The sequence below is a fragment of the Lagenorhynchus albirostris genome, chromosome 4 (assembly GCF_949774975.1).
Source record: "Lagenorhynchus albirostris chromosome 4, mLagAlb1.1, whole genome shotgun sequence".
Lineage (NCBI taxonomy): Eukaryota > Metazoa > Chordata > Mammalia > Artiodactyla > Delphinidae > Lagenorhynchus > Lagenorhynchus albirostris.
In genome coordinates, this window is record NC_083098.1 from 36,778,978 (window position 1) to 36,800,086 (window position 21,109).

Sequence of the window (21,109 nt, forward strand, 5' to 3'; positions counted from 1 at the left end):
AATTTCTTAAAAGAAAATAGTTTGCATAAAAGCTCAGTTTGGGCTAAATGTTTCTAGTGTGAGACACTAAATATAGATTTTCCCAACTAAATGGAAGAGACATTACAGGTGCTGAACTATATAGTCATTGGAAAGATAGCAGGTCCTTTATCTCATTTCACAAAGACTATCAATTTAACACAGAAAAATAAGTATGGATACAACTGGAAAGGACTTTTAGTATATTTATAAACCAAATGTGGATTTTAACTCTTAGACATCAGCACAAAAATTCAATACATATATTAAAAATGATATTGTTTCCCCTACAGTTAAAAATTAGATTCACTATTTCCAGGAGATACCTTTTTAAACTACCAGGAAAAATAATTAAAAAGTATACCAAAAATGAACCACTGGTTCAAAAGAATCATACTGGAATAGTATAAAGCACAACAGTTTATTATTTGTAATCTCTCCCATCTGTTCCCCCTGTTTCTCTCTCCCCCTCTGTCCCCAGGCAACCACTGATCTCCTTTGTCACTATAGATTAATTTGCACTTTTGTACAATCTTGTATAAATTGAATAATACAATATGGATTCTTTTTTTGGTCTGGTTTCTTTCATTCAGCATACCTATTTTATTTTAATTATGTTGCTGCATGTATCAACAATCTATTCATTTTTATTGCTGAGTAGTATTCTGTTGCTTGGATATATTACAAATGGTTATTCATTCAACAGATTTTAGACATTTGAGTGGTTTCAGATTTTGGTTATTACAAAGAAAGCTGCTAAAAAATTCCTGTACAAGTTTTTGTGTATGAATATATGCTTTGTTTTCTCTTTAGTAAACAAACAGGAGTGGAACGGCTGGATCATATGGTGGGCATATGTTTAAATTTTTAAGAAACTGTCAAACTGTTTTCCAAAATGGTTGTACCATTTTACATTTTCATCACTACAAGAGAGTTCCTATTACTGATACTATGTGATTTTCAGAATTCATAAAGAAATTAGGCCTGAGAATCCCATAAAGACAGATTACTAGGCAGTTTCTACAAGGGGGCAGGGCACAGCTACCCTCCTCTGCCTTGAAAGTTACAAACAGGAGTGTTCTCAGAGGTCACTAGAAAAATGCTCTCCTGACTGTTCTGTGAAGTAGTGTGACTCTTACGTGAACCAGAACTATTAGAAAGCAGCAAGAAGGACCCCTAAGGCATTCAGGTAACAACAGAGAACAAAGATAATCAAACTACAACTGCAATTGGCAGATTTCTTTTAGCTATTTTGGTATTTGGATACTACTGCCTGATAACCTAAAAGTTTAGTTATATAAGAAGTACTAAGAAGTACTGGATTTACATTTCAAATACTCTTTAAGTTCAACCACATTCCCCTGTACCTAACATTCTTATATGAATACTATCAATAAAAGCTACATTTACTGAGCTGATTATGTGAATGAGAGCATGGAGTCAGACATCCTAGGTTTAAATTCTGGCTTGACTATTTATTAACCCTGTAGCTTGGGCAAGTTATCAAACTTTTCTGTGCCTTGGTTTCCCCTTCTATAAAAGGAGGATAATAGTAATACTAGTCTCACAGGGTTGCTGTGAGGATTTGAGCATCTAGAAGAATGCTTAGTCCAGAAAAAGCATTAATGTTTGCTGCCACAACTATTAAGATTATAATTTCTATTACTATGCTAGAATATAAGACAGATACTTTGTTTACTCATTGCTATATTCACAATGCCCAGTACACTGCCTGGCATAGAGAAGAAATTTAGTAACTGTCTGAATAAATTATTATGTGACAATCATTGTGGCAAGTATATTATTGTATTTATGTCTCATTATAACCTTAACAGATAGATACTATTAATGTTCTTATTTTACTGGTAGAAAATAGAGGCTTAGATACAGATCAAGTAACTTGCTAAGGTTACACAGGACTTGTAAACTCAGTTCTATCTGGCTTTAAATGCCATGCTGCTCTACTCTTTCCTATTATGCACAGAATATTAGAGATGCTTTTATTTAAGTGTAATTTTTTCACTCAGATCCTGCAAAACAGTCTGGAAGGGCAATAAAAACATTTTGGTGATAGTATCCAAACTTGCTTTTGGGGAAAAAAATAGTTACCTCTCTATAACTACTTGCTGTCATAAAATGACTATATCCTTACCATTGGCTTTGGCTGACTTTGGAGCTGAAACAGCAGACATCTTAGAACTGGGAACCACTGGATGACCATTTCTGTGTTGTTTACAAAAAACAAAACAAAACAAAATGCAATTGCAAATTATTTAAGATGTTTGTTTAAATATCCTTCAAGCCATCTGTTAACTATTTAGCCTCAGGAGCTTTATTTTAGATGGGCTTCAGGGGGTCTAGGTACTTCCTGAAGCTGCAGACAAAATTTTATCAGGGTTCATCTATACATGGTTGAGGGAGACATTCTTGACTGAAAAAAGATTACGAATCACTTCTTTACATAATCTTTCTTGGGTTTCAGTTCAATACATCACCATATTTCCCCTCTCATTTAAAACACTGGTAATATTCATGATCTAATAACTTAGTTCACTGTCACTCAAGTGATAGTTCAAAGATAACCACACTCAGAAGTCACAGATCACTAAGTTTTGTCTATCTAAAGCCCCTGATATGTGTTTTTCTTTGGAATTACTTTAAGTGAAAATCTAGACAAAATACATATATTCAAAGCATTATAAGAATAGTACAACCCAACATGAAAAACAGTCAAGAGACAGCACCTTGGAAGAGTATTAGAATGTGATTTTATTGTTGCTAATACTTGAAAGAAAAGGGAGGTTGCCTAAGGTATACAGTGTTGGGAGAGGCAATCAGCCATGGGTCCTAAGCAACCCTGTATGTTCTTGCTGGGTACCTCAGAAATGCAAAGGCTCTAACAACTTTTTATCTGGGCCAATTCTCAAGGCTATGTTCATGGTGAGCAAGCTTGAGGAATTATGTAATCTCTCTACCCAAACAAAATGCAAGCTTTCTTACAGGCTGCTATAAAGTGGTGGGTTCCCTGGCTCTTCTTACAGTACTCTTCTCCTGTACTATAACCCACTGCATGTACAGAAACCCACTAGGCCCACATATGTCATCTCCATGGGACTTGGAGGACATGGGAACCGACACCAATACCATGCTCATGCTGCTTGCTGTGCCTTTAGTAATAAGGTCTTTTGTTTCTGATACAGGAGTTTCATATCTTCTACCAGCATTCATAAAACAATAACTGGCTAGTTTATTAGTTTGCAAATAGGGTAAAATTACAGACACTTTACAGCTCTTGACAAATAATTACCACAAGTATACAACCCTCCATTACTGTTACCCTGTAGACTTTATTATTTCTTTAATTTTTAAATAAATTTATTTATTTTATTTTTGGCTGCATTAGGTCTTTGTTGCTGCGCGCGGGCTTCTCATTGCGGTAGTTTCTCTCGTTGCGGAGCACGGGCTCTAGGCACGCAGCCTTCGGTAGTTGTGGCACATGGGCTCAGCAGTTGTGGCCTGCGGGCTCTAGAGCACAGGCTCAGTAGTTGTGGCTAGTGGGCTCAGTTGCTCCACGGCATGTGGGACCTTCCCAGACCAGGGCTCGAACCCGTGTCCCCTGCGTTGGCAGGCAGATTCTTAACTGCTGTGCCACCAGGAAAGCCCCCCTGTGGACTTAAAAGAGGGCAGAAATAAAACAACAGAGGAGAGAGAGCTGGAAGAAGAATGAAGGGTAAGGTAACTATGACTGCTACTACTGTATCTACTGTATCTACAGCTACTACTGTACTGTAGTGACTTCAGGAAAGATAAAAGTAGAAAGAGAAAAGAAACTGATTTTAGACCTAGGGTAAGGGCTGCTCTAGTGATTTGGAGGCAAAAAATTCATCTAGATCTATGGTTAGCAGAAATGTTTTCATAAAAACATTTTCCAGGTTGTTTGAACACTCTCCTCCTCCACTAATTAACATTCAGGTACACCTATGAAAATAACTGTATGCCAATCTAATTTTTATAAATATTGAAGAAAACCGGTCAGGGGTTATGTTCAAGGGAAAAAGTATACAATCTAACTTAAAGGTTCAGAAGGAAAAATGGGTTTATGATCAAATGATTTAATTAACAGTTTCTATATTTTGGAAGACATACTATATAAAACTCACCATGTATCGCAGATACAAATGTGAAGTTTTCTCTTATGTAACATAAGACCGTAATCTAGAAAGCCCGGGTTCATGTACATGTGGCAGGTGGAGTAATGGCCCCCCCAAGATGTCTGCATTATAATCCCCAGAACCTTTGAATATGTTATCTTGTATGGCAAAAGGAATTTTGCAGATGTGAGTAAATTAAGGATCTAGAGGTGAGGAGATTATTCTGGATTATCTGGCTGGGCCCAATGCAATCACAGGGGTCCTTATAAGTTAAACAGAGAGGTAGGAATGTCAGAGTCAGAAAGATGTGACGACCAAAGCAGAGAGTGCTGTGATTGCTGGCTTTAAAGATGGCAAAGGGCTATGAACCAAGGAATATGGGCAATGTCTAGAAGTTGGAAAAGCAAGGAAATGGATTTTCTCCTGGAGCCTATGGAAGGGAGCTTGCCAACACCTTGATTTTAGGACAAAGAATTTGTAGTAATTTAATAGTAGTAAGAAACTAATACATAGGGACTTCCCTGGTGGTCCAGTGGTAAAGAATCCACCTTCCAGTGCAGGTGACACGGGTTCAATCACTGGTTGGGGAACTAAGATCCCACATGCCGCGGAGCAACTAAGCCCCTGTGCCACAACTACCGAGCTCGCACACCTCAGCTAGAGAGCCCACCTGCTGCAAACTACAGAGCCCACACACCCTGGAGCCTGCACCACAACTAGAGAAGAGAAAACCCGCATGCCACAACTAGAGAAGCCTGGGTGCCGCAACAAAGAGCCCATGCACCGCAATGAGCACCTCAACGAGTGCTGCAACAAAAGGTCCCACATGCCGCAATGAAGACCCAATGCAGCCAAATAAATAAAAACATTAAAAAAAGAGAAACTAATACATATTTTTTTTCAATTTATTTCCATTAAGTGAAAGAAAAGTTGCTATTAGCATTTTTTATAACGTGAAATTGTCATGAGGTATAGTGAATGTGATGGTCTATGCCCCATTGGTTGTAGACATGACTTTCAGGTAGGACTGACCGTGTCCCAGCTCTGGGAATCGGCCAGGACTGGCCTGGGCCACTCAATACATTCTTATCCCTTTTCCTCATCAGGGCTGGTCTTAATTTAGGTCTAAGGCAATCAGCGCACAGCCCTTGCTTTACTACAGTGATTGCTGAGACCTGTTTGAGGATTGCTCTGGATAGTGTGGGATGCAGGTGCGAGGCATGAAAACTGGCACCGACATTTGACTACTATGAAGGAAGCACATAAATTACTAACCCCCATTCACTTAGTCTGTGAATTACTAATTCAGGAATATCTTTAAGAAAACCTAGTATCTTTTAATGGCCTGAAATACATGTGCACACACAAACAAAATCCGTGAATAACTGTAGAGTACCTTGTTGCTTTCAGCACCACTGAAGGCAGTGACATGTCTAATGCTCTCCTAGCTTCTTCCAAAGTCATTCCTTGTGTGCTGACTCCGTTCACATAGTGGATGATGTCTAAGAGCTGGAGATTACCCTCAGTGGCTGCAACTGACCTTGGATTGATATCACTAACATATACCACTTGATGAAGGCTGTCGTGACCTCCAGATAAGGAAAAACCTTTAGGGAACAGAAAAATATTTGTTTCCTTAGTCTTAACAGTACTTACTCTTAATCTAGCCAAGAAAAATCACACTGCACAAAGCTTGAATTTGCATTACCCAGCTCCTCTTTGTTGCATGTAAATGTAATGTCAGGTAGCAAATCAGGCAGCATTAGCATCCTGGGTAATTCTAGTACTCGGCCAAGAACTAATCTGACTGTCTTGGGTGCAGCTCGGAGTAGATTCACTGCATCTGTGTGAGTCATTTTTGTAACATCTGTATCATTAACCTATAAAAATGAGAATGGGGCAAAGTAGGATTACAATTACTGGAACACATAAGTTGCCAACAAAATACAGTAATTTCCCTAACTTTTTATATAATTTATTTTAGCCAGTAGGAGATTCACAATAAAGAACGGTCTCTAGTTTATTGGTAATCCCCTCTACTGTGGAAATCATGAACACAATGACCAAGTAATTATAAATGAAATAATAATGTAAAATACCTAACAAATGTCATTACTTTGCTAATACAGAAAATTTATTCTTATAGCAATTTAAGAAACTTTCTCTTCCTGAGACCCAAGATAGCTTGTTTAATGCCTTAACTGAGATTAAGCATTTTCCAAATTATTACTATATAAAGGCCTTTACTTTTAAGAGGTGGAGAAGGAAAACATAAATCAAGCAGTGAAATAGAGTATTATATTAACTCAACCTTCTTGCTTTTCCTTCTTCGGTCCTGGATTGATCTTTGGTCACATTTGCACAGAGTCTGTTTAAATGTCTCACCTTTATGAGCCGGTCCCCAGGTCTTAGCCTTCCATCACTTTTGGCTGGATCCTGAATGACATCATGAACATAACAACCAATACTCTGATTGCCTTTGGTTACTGTAAAACCCAGGCTTCCTTTTTCCGACTTAATTAGGGTAATGTGGAGTTCTATCATCTCCTAAGGGAAGAAAACAGTGATTCTTTTAGGTTGTCTATTTTGCTGTAAAGGCAAAGAGAAAGACAAATATTTCCATTGATTAACACAGGAGGACACTACACCTTAAAAGGTTACTTAGCTTGCCCAAGTGAAGAAGCCAGGTATGTCCAATTCTAGAAAATGCCTCCCTGCCCATGTAAGAGTTGAGTTTAAATTCAACATTATGTGCTTGTCTAGAGATAGCTGAGACAGAACTTACTCATGCTTCAATTCTTGTATTTTCAGAACAAACAGTGACAAACACCCATGCCAAGAGCAACAAAAGAAAGTTTTTTTGGGGGTAAATACATGAAGTCTGGGTGACTAAATATCACAACTTGAGGTATTTAGTTGTATAATTTTTTTTTTTTAGATTTCAATTGAGATAAGGTTGCTTACAGCTTACAGGTATGATGACAGACTTCTAAGGAAATTGTTCAAAGATTATTTTCACTCTGTTGCTGAGAATGAAGTTGAAGATGTAGATGCTACACACACACACACACACACACACACACACACGCAATTATAGGAAAATGAAGTACCTGGAAAGATTAACTCCAAAATGTTTATGGTTTTTGAGTGGTGAGATTATAGGTAGTTTTAATTTTTGTTTTCTAATTTTCCTATAATAAATATTTATTACTTAGGTAACAAAAATAAAAACAGTATTGAAAAAGGGTGATTTCGAATCAGTGTTAAGCATATTATTCTTGGAAATTTGGCTGGCTTCCAAACTGAATTTGTAGCTTTAGAAGTTCTAGGGCTATTAGTAAAGAAAAGGATTCCATTTATAGGCACCCATAAAACAGTGTGGAGGAGAATAAAATTACATTCAAACTTGATTAAAAATTAAACAGGTAACTCATCAGAATTTGGGAAATAACAGGTACTGTGCTAGGTGCTCTACATATGTTATTTCATTTAATCCTCACCACAATACTATGAGGTTACTAGTCTCATTTTAGAGCTAAAACTACTAAGACTCAGAGGATTAAGCAATTTGTCCATAGGCACCTGCCAAACTACAGCAAGTCAGTGGTAGAGTCAGGATTTATACTCAGGTCTTTTTGCCTTTTTCCCTAATTCTCAGCAGAGAAACATATCAGCCAGATATGTTATCTATTTACTGAACATAGATATGAGGCTAATCTAAAACACAGCCTTTTCCCTAACGGGAAACTGTGGAGGACTACATTTTACTTGAGAAAATATGGAATTTTCTTCATACAAAGGAAATAACTCACCAGTTCAAAGTCTTCAAGGTGGTTTTCCAAGTCATTTTTCAAAGACGTCAAGCTTTCCTGTCTAGTTGGCTCAGAAGTGTGACATTTATGACATTTATCCATTGCATTAGTGGAAGCAGATTCTGACTGAGATTGACAACTCTGCCCAGGAGTTACAGCGGGTGGTCGAGGGGAAGGATTACTACAGAGACAAAGTAAGACTATTTTCAAACACATTGCAATGTCAATATAGTAAGTTTGTGTCACAAACAGAAAATGCTCAACAAATATTTATGTTTGCTTTTTATTGAGATCCTAAGCTACTTTTTGTCTGATTCTGGACTATGAATTTATTTCACATCTGTTCTATGCCAACATTACTGATTCTTATTCTCTGTCTACCTCTTTAAGCTGCAAAAATCAGTATGAAGAGTTAAATAGGTATACTTTTTTTGTTGTTGTTTTTTGTGGTATGTGGGCCTCTCACTGTTGTGGCCTCTCCCCTTAACGGAGCACAGGCTCTGGACGCGCAGGCTCAGCGGCCATGGCTCACAGGCCCAGTCGCTCCGCGGCATGTGGGATCTTCCCGGACCGGGGCACAAACCCGTGTCCCCTGCATTGGCAGGCGGACTCTCAACCACTGCGCCACCAGGGAAGCCCTAAATAGGTATACTTTTGACTCCTAGTTGTTAATTCAAGGCTGAAGCTAATGTTATCAGAAGCCTAATGTGTGTTTCAACATAAGAAAAAGGAAGAAATAAGAAAAGAGTAAGTCTTATTCTTGTAGTTATTTTGGATGACACAATAGGAAAAAAACAAAAAAAAAAACTTGAACATATACATAGTTGGACCTGAATATACCCAAAGTTGTAGCTAAACCATAAAATGTCTGAATGACTCTCATAGGTATAGATGTAGTCTTTCCCTTTGTATTCCTCTATGCTTTCGATCATTTCTTCTGTCCCCCTCTTCAGTACTCTTTTATGTCCTACCTTTTGCAAACTCTCTACCCACTTCCTCCCTACCGCTTCCCTTTATGTGTCTACTCCTTATTCTTCTATCCCATCACTATCAAAATAAGTCTGTTCTCCTTCTGGTAAATAATATGAATGATGGTGAAATACAAAAAACTTTCTTAATTACTAGTTAATATGCTCAAAAGAGCAGCAAGGCTCAGGTCAAATGGGTAGAGAGTGTGCTAACTAAAACTGTCAGACACAATAGCTAGATATCCAATAGAGTCACCTTCTGCCTAACGATTGTGAGGTTCACAGATAGACACATTTCATTCTTAGAGAAATGGAGGTGGCTGCTCTTGTTATTAACACTAACCAGCTGCTTTGAGGGCTACACATAATATTGACAATACCTGTCCTCAAGTTCTGGTTTATTAGGTGTTTTCTGAGGATAGTAAAACATGGTACAAATGGTAGTTTCTTGACTCATGAGTGCGTCGTGTTGACTTTGTGCCTGTGACACCATGTTGCTTAGAGTCTGATGCAAAGCTGAACTCCAGCTCATGTTTGGTATCTTTGCTGGAGCTTTCACTAAGTCGTCTTCTCCACTCCCACTACTGTCACTATAACTGTCTCTCCTGGATGGGGACGTGCATGGTTTCTTGCTTTTGTCAGACATTTCATTTTCATCTGAGCTGGTGCCTTGCTCCACACATGCTGTCTGAAGAGGGTCTTTACTGTTGTTGTTTGGAGGTACCTGTGCTGGAGAGTGCAGTGGGGTCTGTAATGGACACATTTAAAGAGATCAGAGTGTGACAACTTATATTTTCATTTGGTTGAAAATGAACGTGTTAAACATAAGCACTTCCTATTAAAATATTCATTTTTTTGCTAACAAAAAATGTTATTTTTTTCTCTCATTAGAGAAAAAATCATATATAAAAGTAACAGCTGTTAATATTGTACAACTTGTACTTTCATTCATAATTAGAGTTACAGTATATATTAATATCATACTTTGTACCCTGCTTTCAAAATTTAGGTTTCTACCATGAGCATCTTCTGAGATCCTTAAATATGCTTTGAAAACAACTGCATAAACCATATAATAATCTTACAGATGGCTATAGCTTTAATTTATTTCAGAATTCTTCTATTGGATACAGAGTTGTTTCTAGCTTTTCACTATAAATAGAAATCTAGAACTTCTTTGTATGTACATTTTCACCTGAGTTTCTCATTATTTCCTTGTAATTTCCTGTAACAGAAATAGAATTTTCTATATTCAGCACATAAGATGTTTTTAAAGGCCTTGTTAAATATTTCCAGATTGCTTTCCAGAAAGATCATATCAATTTACATACTCAAGAAATTTCCACTCAGTTCTTTCTATCTGGTTCCCAAAATCAATGTAGTCTCTTAAAATGCTATTTATAATGCACCTTACAGAAATGTTACTTTCCTGTTAATGTCCTTATAATACTCCCTCCTTCTCCCGGATATAAGGGTTAAAGTTTCTGGGGCCAGACACTCCTGCCTTTCATACACAGGTATCATGTTCATTGGTAACGGAGCACTATTTTAAGTAGACAGGCCAGAGGCTGTCTTTCAATTAGATTATTATTCATCTATGTATGGATTCCCACCTATCAGTATGCAATGTATAAATAACCATCAAAATAGATTTTGGATCCTTTAGCTATTCCTTAACATAAGAAAGGAAATGGACAAACATACTGCCTATGTGATTTCTAGTATTAAAAGTTAAGGCAAAAAATCTTAAATAATTCTCATTTTCATCTAAACTAGCTCAGAATGAGGATTACATTTCCAAATTTGATTCAATGAAGAAATGGACAAAAGGTTTTTGTAGCCATTGTTTTATGTCTTTTTGTATTTATGTTTGGAAAATAAATTCCTAAAATCCTAGAATCTTAGAATTGGAAGGGAGAGAAGAGAAAGTGAACTAAATTACTTTATATTACAAACATAGATTACACTCAGAGATTATGAGACCCACACAAGATAATACTCCTAGCTAAAGAAGTAACTAGGACGAAACCCAGGAGATCAAACTATGATGAAACCACTACAACTGAATTAATCATTCAATTGATACTCTGTAAATATAGAAATTACTTTTCCTAAGTCTCACCAAAGGAGCAGGGTCGATTTCTGGTAGCACACCAGGTGGTGGTCTACAGAGAAGCAAGGATACTTCTGGAGATGTTCCCCTGAGAGTGGATATGACTTCCTGTGGGTACCATGAGTGAGAAATGAAGATACAGTTAAACCAGCATTATGAAATCATTCTGAAAAGCCAATCTAACTCATTAAAAATGCTGCACTCCACATGCTGGGGGCTCACCTGCTGAGACAGTCCTTTCAAAGAGGCTCCATTTACTTTCAAGATAACATCTCCCACATCAATTTGTCCACTTTCTGCTGCTGGCTGTCCTGGAAAAAGCTTTTTAACCCTTACTATGCTGATGTTCATTTGTTCGGGTATAAGATTATCTTCTCGAGAAAAACTGAACCCTAGGCCTGAGCTATTTTTAAACAATTTCACCTCAAATGTATTCTCTGGAGGAAAAAAAAAATAAAATAAAGAAAGTAAATATTCTTAACAGGCTGTGTATACATATGAACATATAAACATATATACTTTTAGATACATTTTAAAAAGCCCATTTCCACCATATTTACAGCTTTATATGCAATTATTGTATGCTTATTCTATATTTAAATCCTATTTCACACTCTCTATTATTAAGAAAACTTAAGCTGCATGAACTAATATGCTGTTTGAACAGAAAAGTGGGTTCTGAAATAAGGGTTCTGAAAATGAAACTATGTTTTAATTCCATATGTTTTATAAAACTGTACAATGATAGAGAAAAAGAGGGAAAAAAACAAGAAAGGAGAAGAATAAGAGAAATTCAGGTATACAATGGGAAAGAGATGGTAAGAAGAGCAAAACAGATGATAGAGAAGGGTTAAGGGCAAGTGAGGTGACCTTCTAATATTTAGGTGAGGTTTAATTTAATCCAGAAAATTGCAAAGCATTGTGATAAAATTCTCATCAACAAAAGAAATTAAAAGAACAATAACCCGGAAAGCATGAAAAACATATTTAGAGAAAGAGTAATGGAAGAAATAAAGAACGTAAGGCAGTGAGATTAAGTGGATACACTAATTTTATTTTCATAATCAGGAAAAATAATATAGCTTGGGCTAATATTTTCTTTTTATTTTGGAGAATAATTCAGAGTTGCTAACATTTGTATAATCAAAGAAAAATTTAAAATAAAGACAAAACAATGACCAAATACCACCACTACCATTTATAAAGTAAAGGACATTTATAACCTCAAAAGGAAGATAGATGGACTCAGAGGGCACTTCCGTATTATGAACACATTCAGCCTTATGAAAAACTCACTACCACATCAGTCTTAATTTCCTTATTTTACTTCCAATTAGTGGTATGTCCAAAGGCTAGCAAAGTTTGTAAGAAAAACCAGTATCTGGGAACTGTTAGTGAATTTCTGCCCAAGTCCATACAATTAAACAGAAATATAAAAAATGTAGGAGTCAAGGTTTCATATGGGTTTGAAGCCATTCTCAGCAATTATTTATATTTTTCCTGTACAAATTTTATTTTGAATTTGACAACTATTTAAGGCACTATTAAATGACCATAATTTGCTTTGTGCATGATTTCATTATCCAAAGCCTTTCAGACTTCAACAGCTACAAACGTGTCTGTTTTTTTTTTTAATTTAGTATAGTGCTGCATCAGATTATTATTTACACTTGACAAGAATAAATAAAGAGACCCAGGTATGAATTGTGATCCAACATGTAAAAATCACATTTTAAATAATCCAGGAATAAGTTTAATGTGAGGTGACAGTCTCCCAAGGTCTGACCTTCAGTAACAAAGCTGTAGTCTTTTATGTGAGTCATTTTCTTCATCATTTTTTCTGGGGCTTGACTTTGGGCATCTGGATCTGAGAGGGTACACTGTGGGGTTACAGGGACATGTTCTTTGGATGCTGGAGACTGTCCCTTTTCTAACAACAGATGAACCACCTGGACAAATAGAACAGTACTTCATTAACTTAGAAGAAAGTTTTATAAGAAAGTAGGTAAGTTTTCAGGACTTTGTATAGTTGATGGTATAAAATCATTTAAAGTAACTACCTGGTCTACCAAAATACAAGTAGAGGGAGAAAAAAATAGAGGGAAAAAGCAAGGGACTGAAAATTTCAAAATCAAGGTTTTGAAAACTGTATAAAAAGATAAACTATTAGAAAGAAAAAAATTCTATTATAAAAATAATATAAACATGTTATAGAAAATTCAGGTATTAAAATAAAATCACCACTAACCTAATAATATAAAGATCTTTATAAATAATTTGGTAAACTCCCTGACTCAAAATGTATTAGACCAATGTGAATTTAGCCTCTGGGCTGAAATAACTAGAAGTGAAAATCACTAGATATTTGTACATGTTTATGAACAATTTTTTAATGCAATCTGCCTCCTTCCTCCTGTCAGATCTCTGGTAATATAAGGGCTAAATGTGACAGAGAAAGTCAGCTTCCTAAATAAAAATCCTCAACATAATACTTGCTTCCCAGTTTGGAGGGAAAAATACAAGCATGTTTACACGAATCAGGCTGTTTCTTGACTAATAAATTTGGAGATCTCAGTGAAATTGGTATTATTCACACATTATTATGTTTTATGGTATCTAGAAAAGGTTGGTATAATGATCTATTACCTGTCCTGTATTTCTCAGTGTCTCCACAGCTTGCTTATGAGTAGCTCCTTCCAGACTAACTCCATTGACAGCTAGGACACGATCACCTACAAATTAGGCAGTAATGTTGAAAGAAGCAAATCATAAAATAAAGATTCTACATGTTCTTTAATACCTTATGGTCTCGTTTTTGTACTAATTTGCTTGAGGAGGGACTCAGACAAATTCTGGACAAAACTGTGTCACAGAGTTTCTTTAACATGTACTTAATTCCTTTCTCAATTCTATGGCTAACCTTTTTTTTATTTTGTGGTACGTGGGCCTCTCAGTGTTGTGGCCTCTCCCGTTGTGGAGCACAGGCTCCGGATGCGCAGGCTCAGTGGCCATGGCTCACGGGCCTAGCCGCTCCGCGGCATGTGGGATCTTCCCAGACCGGGGCACGAACCTGTGTCCCCTGCATCGGCAGGCGGACTCTCAACCACTGCGCCACCAGGGAAGCCTTATGGCTAATCATTTTAAAACAGAATATTGTATATATTATAAAATCAGTTTAAATTAGGGAAAAAAGATAAACTGAACTACAAATGTAGAGAGACTGGAGAGAACAAACCTAGTTAGTTCTTATTAGAAATGTAGATGTCAGTGTTTTTGCAAGGGCAATATCCCTTTTGCAATCTCTGGCAATTTGCTTCTTAGAAAGTATCAATACAAAACATGAACTAAAACACTGTGAAGATATTTTCTGATACGAGAGAATAAGCTTAAAATAAGAGTTTTTGGCCCACCTCCTAGAGTAACGAAAATAAAAACAAAAATAAATAAATGGGACCTAATTAAACTTAAAAGCTTTTGCATAGCAAAGGAAACCATAAAAAGACCAAAAGACAACCCTCAGAATGGGAGAAAATATTTGCAAACAAAGCAACTGACAAAGGATTAAGCTCCAAAATATACAAGCAGCTCATGCAGCTCAACATCAAAAGAACAAACAACCCAATCCAAAAATGGGTGGAAGACCTAAACAGACATTTCTCCAAAGAAGACACACAGATTGCCAACAAACACATGAAAAGATGGTCAACATCACTAATTATTAGAGAAATGAAAATCAAAACCACAATAAGGTATCACCTTACAATGGTCAGAATAGCCATCAACAAAAAATCTACAAGCAATAAATGCTGGAGAGGGTGTGGAGAAAAGGGAATCCTTTTGTACTGTTGGTGAGAATGTCATTGGTATAGCTGCTTTGGAGAACAGTTGGAGATTCCTTAAAAAACAAAAATAGAACTACCATATGACCCAGCAATCCCACTAATGGGCATATACCCTGAGAAAACCATAATGCAAAAAGTCATGTACCACAATGTTCACTGCAGTTCTATTTACAATAGCCAGGACACGGAAGCAACCTAAGTGTCCATCAACAGATGAAGGGGTAAAGAAGATGTGGCACATATATATAGTGGAATATTACTCAGCTATAAAAAGAAACAAAATTGAGTTATTAGTAGTGAGGTGGATGGACCTATATATGGAATCTAAAAAAAAAAAAAAGTTTCTGAAGAACCTAGGGGCAGGACAGGAATAAAGACGCAGACGTAGAGAATGGACTTGAGGACATGGGGAGGGGGAAGGGTAAGCTGGGACGAAGTGAGAGAGCGGCATGGACACATATACACTACCAAATGTAAAACAGATAGCTAGTGGGAAGCAGCCGCATAGCACAGGGAGATCAGCTTGGTGCTTTCTGACCATCTAGAGGGGTGGGATAGGGAGAGTGGGAGGGAGACGCAAGAAGGAGGGGATATGGGGATATATGTATACGTATAGCTTATTAACTTTGTTATACAGCAAAACCTAACACACCACTGTAAAGCAATTATACTCCTATAAAGGTGTTAAAAAAAACCAGCAAAAAACAAAAACTAAAAATGGGACTACTATATGACCCAGCAATCCCACTACTGGGCATATACCCTGAGAAAAACATAATTCAAAAAGATACATGTACCCCAATGTTCACTGACTGCAGTACTATTTACAATAGCCAGGACATGGAAGCAAGCTAAATGTCCATCAAGAGATGAATGGATAAAGAAGATGTGGTACATATATCCAATGGAGTATTACTCAGCCATAAAAAGGAATGAAACTGGGTCATTTGAAGTGATGTGGATGGACCTAGAGTCAGTCTGTCATACAGAGTGAAGTAAGTCAGAAAGAGAAAAACAAATATCATATATTAACACATTTATCTGTAATCTAGAAAAATGGTACTGATGAACCTATTTGCAGGGCAGGAAAAGAGATGCAGATGTAGAGAACGGACTTGTGGACACAGCACGGGGAGGGGAGGGTGGGACGAATTGAGAGAGTAGCACTGACATATATACACTACCATGTGTAAAATAGATAGCTAGTGGGAAGCTGGTGCTACAGCTCCGTATAGCACAGGGAGCTCAGCTCAATGCTCTGTGATGACCTAGAGGGGTGGGATATGGGTGGGGGTGGGGGTTGGTGGTGGGAGGGAGGCTCAAGAGGGAGGGGATATATGCATACATGTAGCTGATTCACTTTGTTCTACAGCAGAAACTAACAACATTGTAAAGCAATTATACTCCAAAAAAAAATATTTTTTTTGGAATTATATCAAGGAGTTTTTTAATGCTGTAGTCTTAAAATAATTGATATGTTCTTATTTCATATTATGAATAATTTGAACATCTGTATCAACTTTCCAATTTCTTCTTTATTTGTTGAAGTGATAATCCTGTATGTAATTCCCATACACACAAACAGTCTACCTTTGTGAATTCTGCCATCTGACTCTGCTGCTCCCTTGGGAATAACAGCTTTCACATAAATGCCACCATGTCTGACACTGGTATTCACACCTCCCTAAGCGGAAAAAGACAAATAAAATAGCATTTTGTAATATGAAAAATTTCCCACTCTATCTTTCAAATCTGAGACATAGAAAGCATTCAATTCATCAGCCAAAGCAGCAGCATCACATCAGCACATGCAATTATTTCAATACCCAAGAATATTTCTAGTAAGTTTTCCAAATGTTAAAGCAGTTACTTTTTTAGAAAAATTCTTTATTCAGAAAATAACAACATGCCAGATCTTGACTGTATGAGGAGTTGCTCTTCCTTTTATAAGTCTATACCATGCATTACACACAAGCAGCAAGCAAAAATCCATCCATGCAATATTAGTGTGAGAATATAACTGTCAGAAAAAACAGCATATGTAATAATATACTTCAGATCATATTTGCTAATCTGAAAGCAAATCTCATGAGTCAAGGGAAAATTTTCTTTTCATTTTAAAAGATGTTGGTATACAAGTTTTGTTACAGTGTAGATGAGATCTAATGAGTAGATTCTCCATCTCTTGTGGATATTCAGCTTTTATTTCCCTTCACAATAGGAAGATAATAAAATTCCAAAGAATTTATGAACAAGGGGGAAAGGGTTACAGTATTATTAAAACTGAAAGAAAAGTAGGTTTGCTTTTTGATCTCTATATGTTAAGAGTGTTATTTCTACCTTACTTCTAAATGGCTTTTCATAACTAACAATATCCTTCAAATGTCATAAATGATAATGTTACACTTAGGGTACAGTGTATTCATTAATAGAATTCTAAAGTGATTTCATCAAATAGCCTATGCTCATATTTTACCTACTTTAAAAGTACTACATATATTCTTGGGAACTTCTAAAATTAAGATACTAATCATATTTACATGTTAAGATGTATTATGAAGCGAAAGGCCATATAAACATTTATTAGACTTTAATTATTTTAATGTAGGTTAAAATGTATTATTCCATGCTAATGCAGAAGACGTCAAATGTATACAAAACATACTTATTTGTTAATAAGTATGTTACTTATTAACAAACAAAATATAATTTTATATTTTTCAAGTCTTGTATTCAGATTAAGCAAGTATGAGATCTATGGGGGAAAACAGCATTTGTCTAATTTCTTTTAAACCACAGGAAAAAGTGAGTAGCACACTCAAGTTTTTTAAAAGAAGTCTTAAGATATAATTCAATTTTTAATTTTGGAAATATTTGACAAGTTTCCCTTTTGAAGCAAAATAATTCAATTAATAAATTGACATACAATAGGCTGCTGGAAATGGAGAAGAGAAAACATTTGAAAACCTTGTCAAACAGTACCGTGACACTTATCCCCAAGCTGTTTTCATTTTTAGCCAGTTCAACCTCAAAGATATCTCCAGGTTTAGGAGGTGATGAAGGAAAAGTTTTAAAATTCATTTTGTTGGATGTATTCATTGAGGAGGAAGATTCCTTAATAAAGAAAAACAAACAGGATTTCTTGTTAGAGTCAAACTGAATTATTAATGGAAGATCAATATGTGTTTTTTTTTTAAATTAAGAAAAAGTAAGACATTAAGGGACAGAGTAGATCTGAAGATCATGAAGTTTGGAAGAGATCTTAGGGATCATCTAATCCAATGCCTTCATAGTTTATGGTTGAGGAAATTGAGGTCTAGAGATTAAAGGGCTTTCCTCAGGTCAAACAGATATGGCAGAGGGAAGCCCAGAACCCAGTTCAAACCTGGCTTTTACATAATCCTTATCCAATGCTTTTTATACACTCAAATTTAGAAAGTATTTCCATTTCATTTAAAAAACAATACATATCAAGCAGTAGCTTTTAACTTGGGCCTTTAAGATGAGTAGGCCTCATGTTTACTTTGCTAATGTTTACAAATCCACTATAAACACAGACACAACAGCTAAGCCCAGTTTATAAGGACATAACTCTCTTACGAGGAATGTTTTTCAGTGAACAAAGGGCTTAAGGTTCTTTTCTGAACCCGCTTGTGAATATGCGTATAAATTTATATCATTTCTAAAATTTCTAGGAAATGAACAATTTTCTATTTTGTTGCTCTTATTATCATACATTCAGAACTTCAGAATAATTTAGGCTAACAATAGTAAAGTCAACTGTCCATTATATGAACTATTTAGGAACTTTTTTCAGATATTAAATTTTCTTATTAATATAAATATCAAGAGATAAATAATTTATAGAAAACAATCATAATCTGATTATTCATTCCTTTATGTAATCATGTAGCAAGTTCCCAGAATGACAGCCATTTTGGAGTTAGTATTCAAAGCTGCTAATTTCTCTGAAAGTTAGCATCAAATGCAGTAGCAGTTAGTAGCATAATATATAAACTATTTCTCCTTTCCAGAACAATGTACTCAGTTTATAGTAGATTATTCTGCTCTGTAATATATTTGCTGTTGTTTGCTTTATTAAGTGAAAAAAACAAAGATTCAAATTAAACAATGCCTTTTTTTGTGTTTGATGATCCTGACTGCTGGAATAAGTGGCTTCATCCATGTCTGAATCTCCACGGTCAGAGTAATCTGTTGCATCATAAATGCCTGCTTTTTTAGCTTTGCTTTGGTTATTGTCAGTAGAAGTCCCCTTTTTCTCAGTGGCTTTGGATATCACAGATGGGGAAGGGCTGCCGTGCTTTGATTCCTGCCAGCTTCGGTCACCTACATGGCTGACAAAGAAACCATTGACCTGGCTCTGGGACAAGCTGGCACTCTCAGTCCTGGAATCTTGAGAACTCAGGCTTCCCTCCCGCAGGCCCCCAGACAGCCCAAATGAGCTATCTGAGGTGTGCCCTGGGGTGCCACGTGGCCAGCAGTGATCCTCAGAAGAATTTACAGCACTGTCTTGCACGCAGGAAGCTTTCTTCATGTAGTTTTTCATGCCAATGCCAATGTGCACAGGAGCAGAAGGCACTGAAAAGTCAAAATCCGTCAATGAGGATAACAGGTTAGTGACACGTTTGTGCTTACCTATATGCACAATGTTCCCTGGTGATTGTTGGGAGGATTTTACACAGGATAACACATGTACGACACATGAACCAGGGCTTGGAACCATGACAAGGACTCAACAAATGTAGCAGATGCTTTCTGTTTCCTTTGCTTCCCCTTTGGGTCTTTCTTTCCGCAGCTTCTATGGAAATGTGGACCCCCTTTGCCTTAACTCCTCATTTCCATTCTCCAAGACCTATTTCTAGTGAGTCTCCCCTGTGAAGACTTTCTCAATTCCCTAACTAGAGATAACTTGAATCTCCAAAAATCCTTGATCCTTATTTAATGGTTATATATTTACTTGTTTTATATTGTCTTATCAGATTGCATTTTTTGGACTCCAAGTAATTATCAAGGAAGGCAACTCCGAATTCCTTACATACATAGTTCTTTCAAAAAGCCACTTATGAAAGCTTTCCTAAGACACAATCCACAGGTGACATGCGTAAAAGAATTACAGATGCAAGTTTATTAGAAATGAAGTCTTACATGGCAAGCGAAATAAGGAAAACTTAAATAATATACAAAGAATTCCTAAAAGTCAGTAAGAAGTATACAGTGTTAAGCAGTGAGACAGAATCTGCCCCTGGACTCTGAGCCTTTCTCACTGCTCACTGCACATGCTGTGTGTGCTGCTTTCTAACACTGCCCCACCACTTGATCCTCGTGACAACTCTGTGCAAGACAGACGAGGCAGGGCCAGGTCACTGTATCCGCTTTAAAGAAAGAAAAACCACCATAGCTCAAGAGGACTTGTCACACAGCTAATAAGTGGCGCAGGTATGGCTTGAACTCAAGTCATCTGGTCTTTGTCAAGTGCCTTTTTTGTCACAACATGCTAATGGCAGGGATTATGAGACAAAATGATACGGTCTTGCTTCTACATTTCTGGTGTGTTGGTATCCTTTTCCTTTTATAATCAGGTTCATGACAGGACTTCATAGGTAACTGTTATATAACTATATTAATTAGGCAATTATTAAGAATTTTATTTCTGATTTGGCCTAAGAAGTGATGGAACACACCGAGTACTCAGAATTTAATTAAGTGATATTGATTTTGCACAACAAATCCATTTTTATGCATGTATTACTAAAGAAGAATAAGACAGAAAATCTTAGAAGTGATGAATGAAAAAGTTATACTGATGCATAAAATTAAAGCAATCAGAACTACACATATTACATTTCCAGAAAGGAAATAAGTTTAAATCTAATTTATTGCTCCACATATTGAAATTTTTGTGGAAAGTGAAACAGAACACACAGCTAAGAGACATTCACAACATTACCTTTGGATATCTTTTCTTTTGGCTGAGAGATAACAAGTGTCACGTCTTCAGGTGCATTTTGCAAAATTTCAATTGCAGCATGGTGGCTGACCCCCTCCAGACTCACACTATTCACAGATATCAAACGGTCTCCTGTAAAAATAGACGATCCAATATTTTCTATATCAAAGAGAAATTCATGCTAAATCTTAGAAATGCTACCTGCCCCTCATTAGTTTTGTTTTGCCCAAGTTCTAC

General features: G+C 36.5%; 1 protein-coding gene across 15 annotated transcripts in view; it reads right to left on the reverse strand.

Moving 5' to 3' along the window:
* The window catches only part of PTPN13 (protein tyrosine phosphatase non-receptor type 13), a 233,184-nt gene that overhangs the window by 35,573 nt on the left and 176,502 nt on the right, over positions 1-21,109 (reverse strand). For 14 of the 15 annotated variants that reach the window (XR_009540261.1, XM_060147860.1, XM_060147865.1 and 11 more), the window contains 14 exons: positions 20,873-21,004; positions 19,040-19,503; positions 17,872-18,018; positions 16,495-16,588; positions 13,709-13,794; positions 12,849-13,011; positions 11,285-11,499; positions 11,072-11,170; positions 9,330-9,697; positions 7,982-8,162; positions 6,555-6,716; positions 5,878-6,049; positions 5,566-5,776; positions 2,171-2,241 (listed from right to left, as the gene is read on the reverse strand). Coding sequence is in view for 14 of the 15 variants with exons in the window: in XM_060147860.1 (XP_060003843.1) it covers positions 2,171-2,241; positions 5,566-5,776; positions 5,878-6,049; positions 6,555-6,716; positions 7,982-8,162; positions 9,330-9,697; positions 11,072-11,170; positions 11,285-11,499; positions 12,849-13,011; positions 13,709-13,794; positions 16,495-16,588; positions 17,872-18,018; positions 19,040-19,503; positions 20,873-21,004 (2,565 nt within the window). In the remaining variant the exon portion in view is untranslated. The remainder of the gene's footprint in view (positions 1-2,170; positions 2,242-5,565; positions 5,777-5,877; positions 6,050-6,554; positions 6,717-7,981; positions 8,163-9,329; positions 9,698-11,071; positions 11,171-11,284; positions 11,500-12,848; positions 13,012-13,708; positions 13,795-16,494; positions 16,589-17,871; positions 18,019-19,039; positions 19,504-20,872; positions 21,005-21,109) is intronic. The other variant, XM_060147858.1, reaches the window with a different exon arrangement.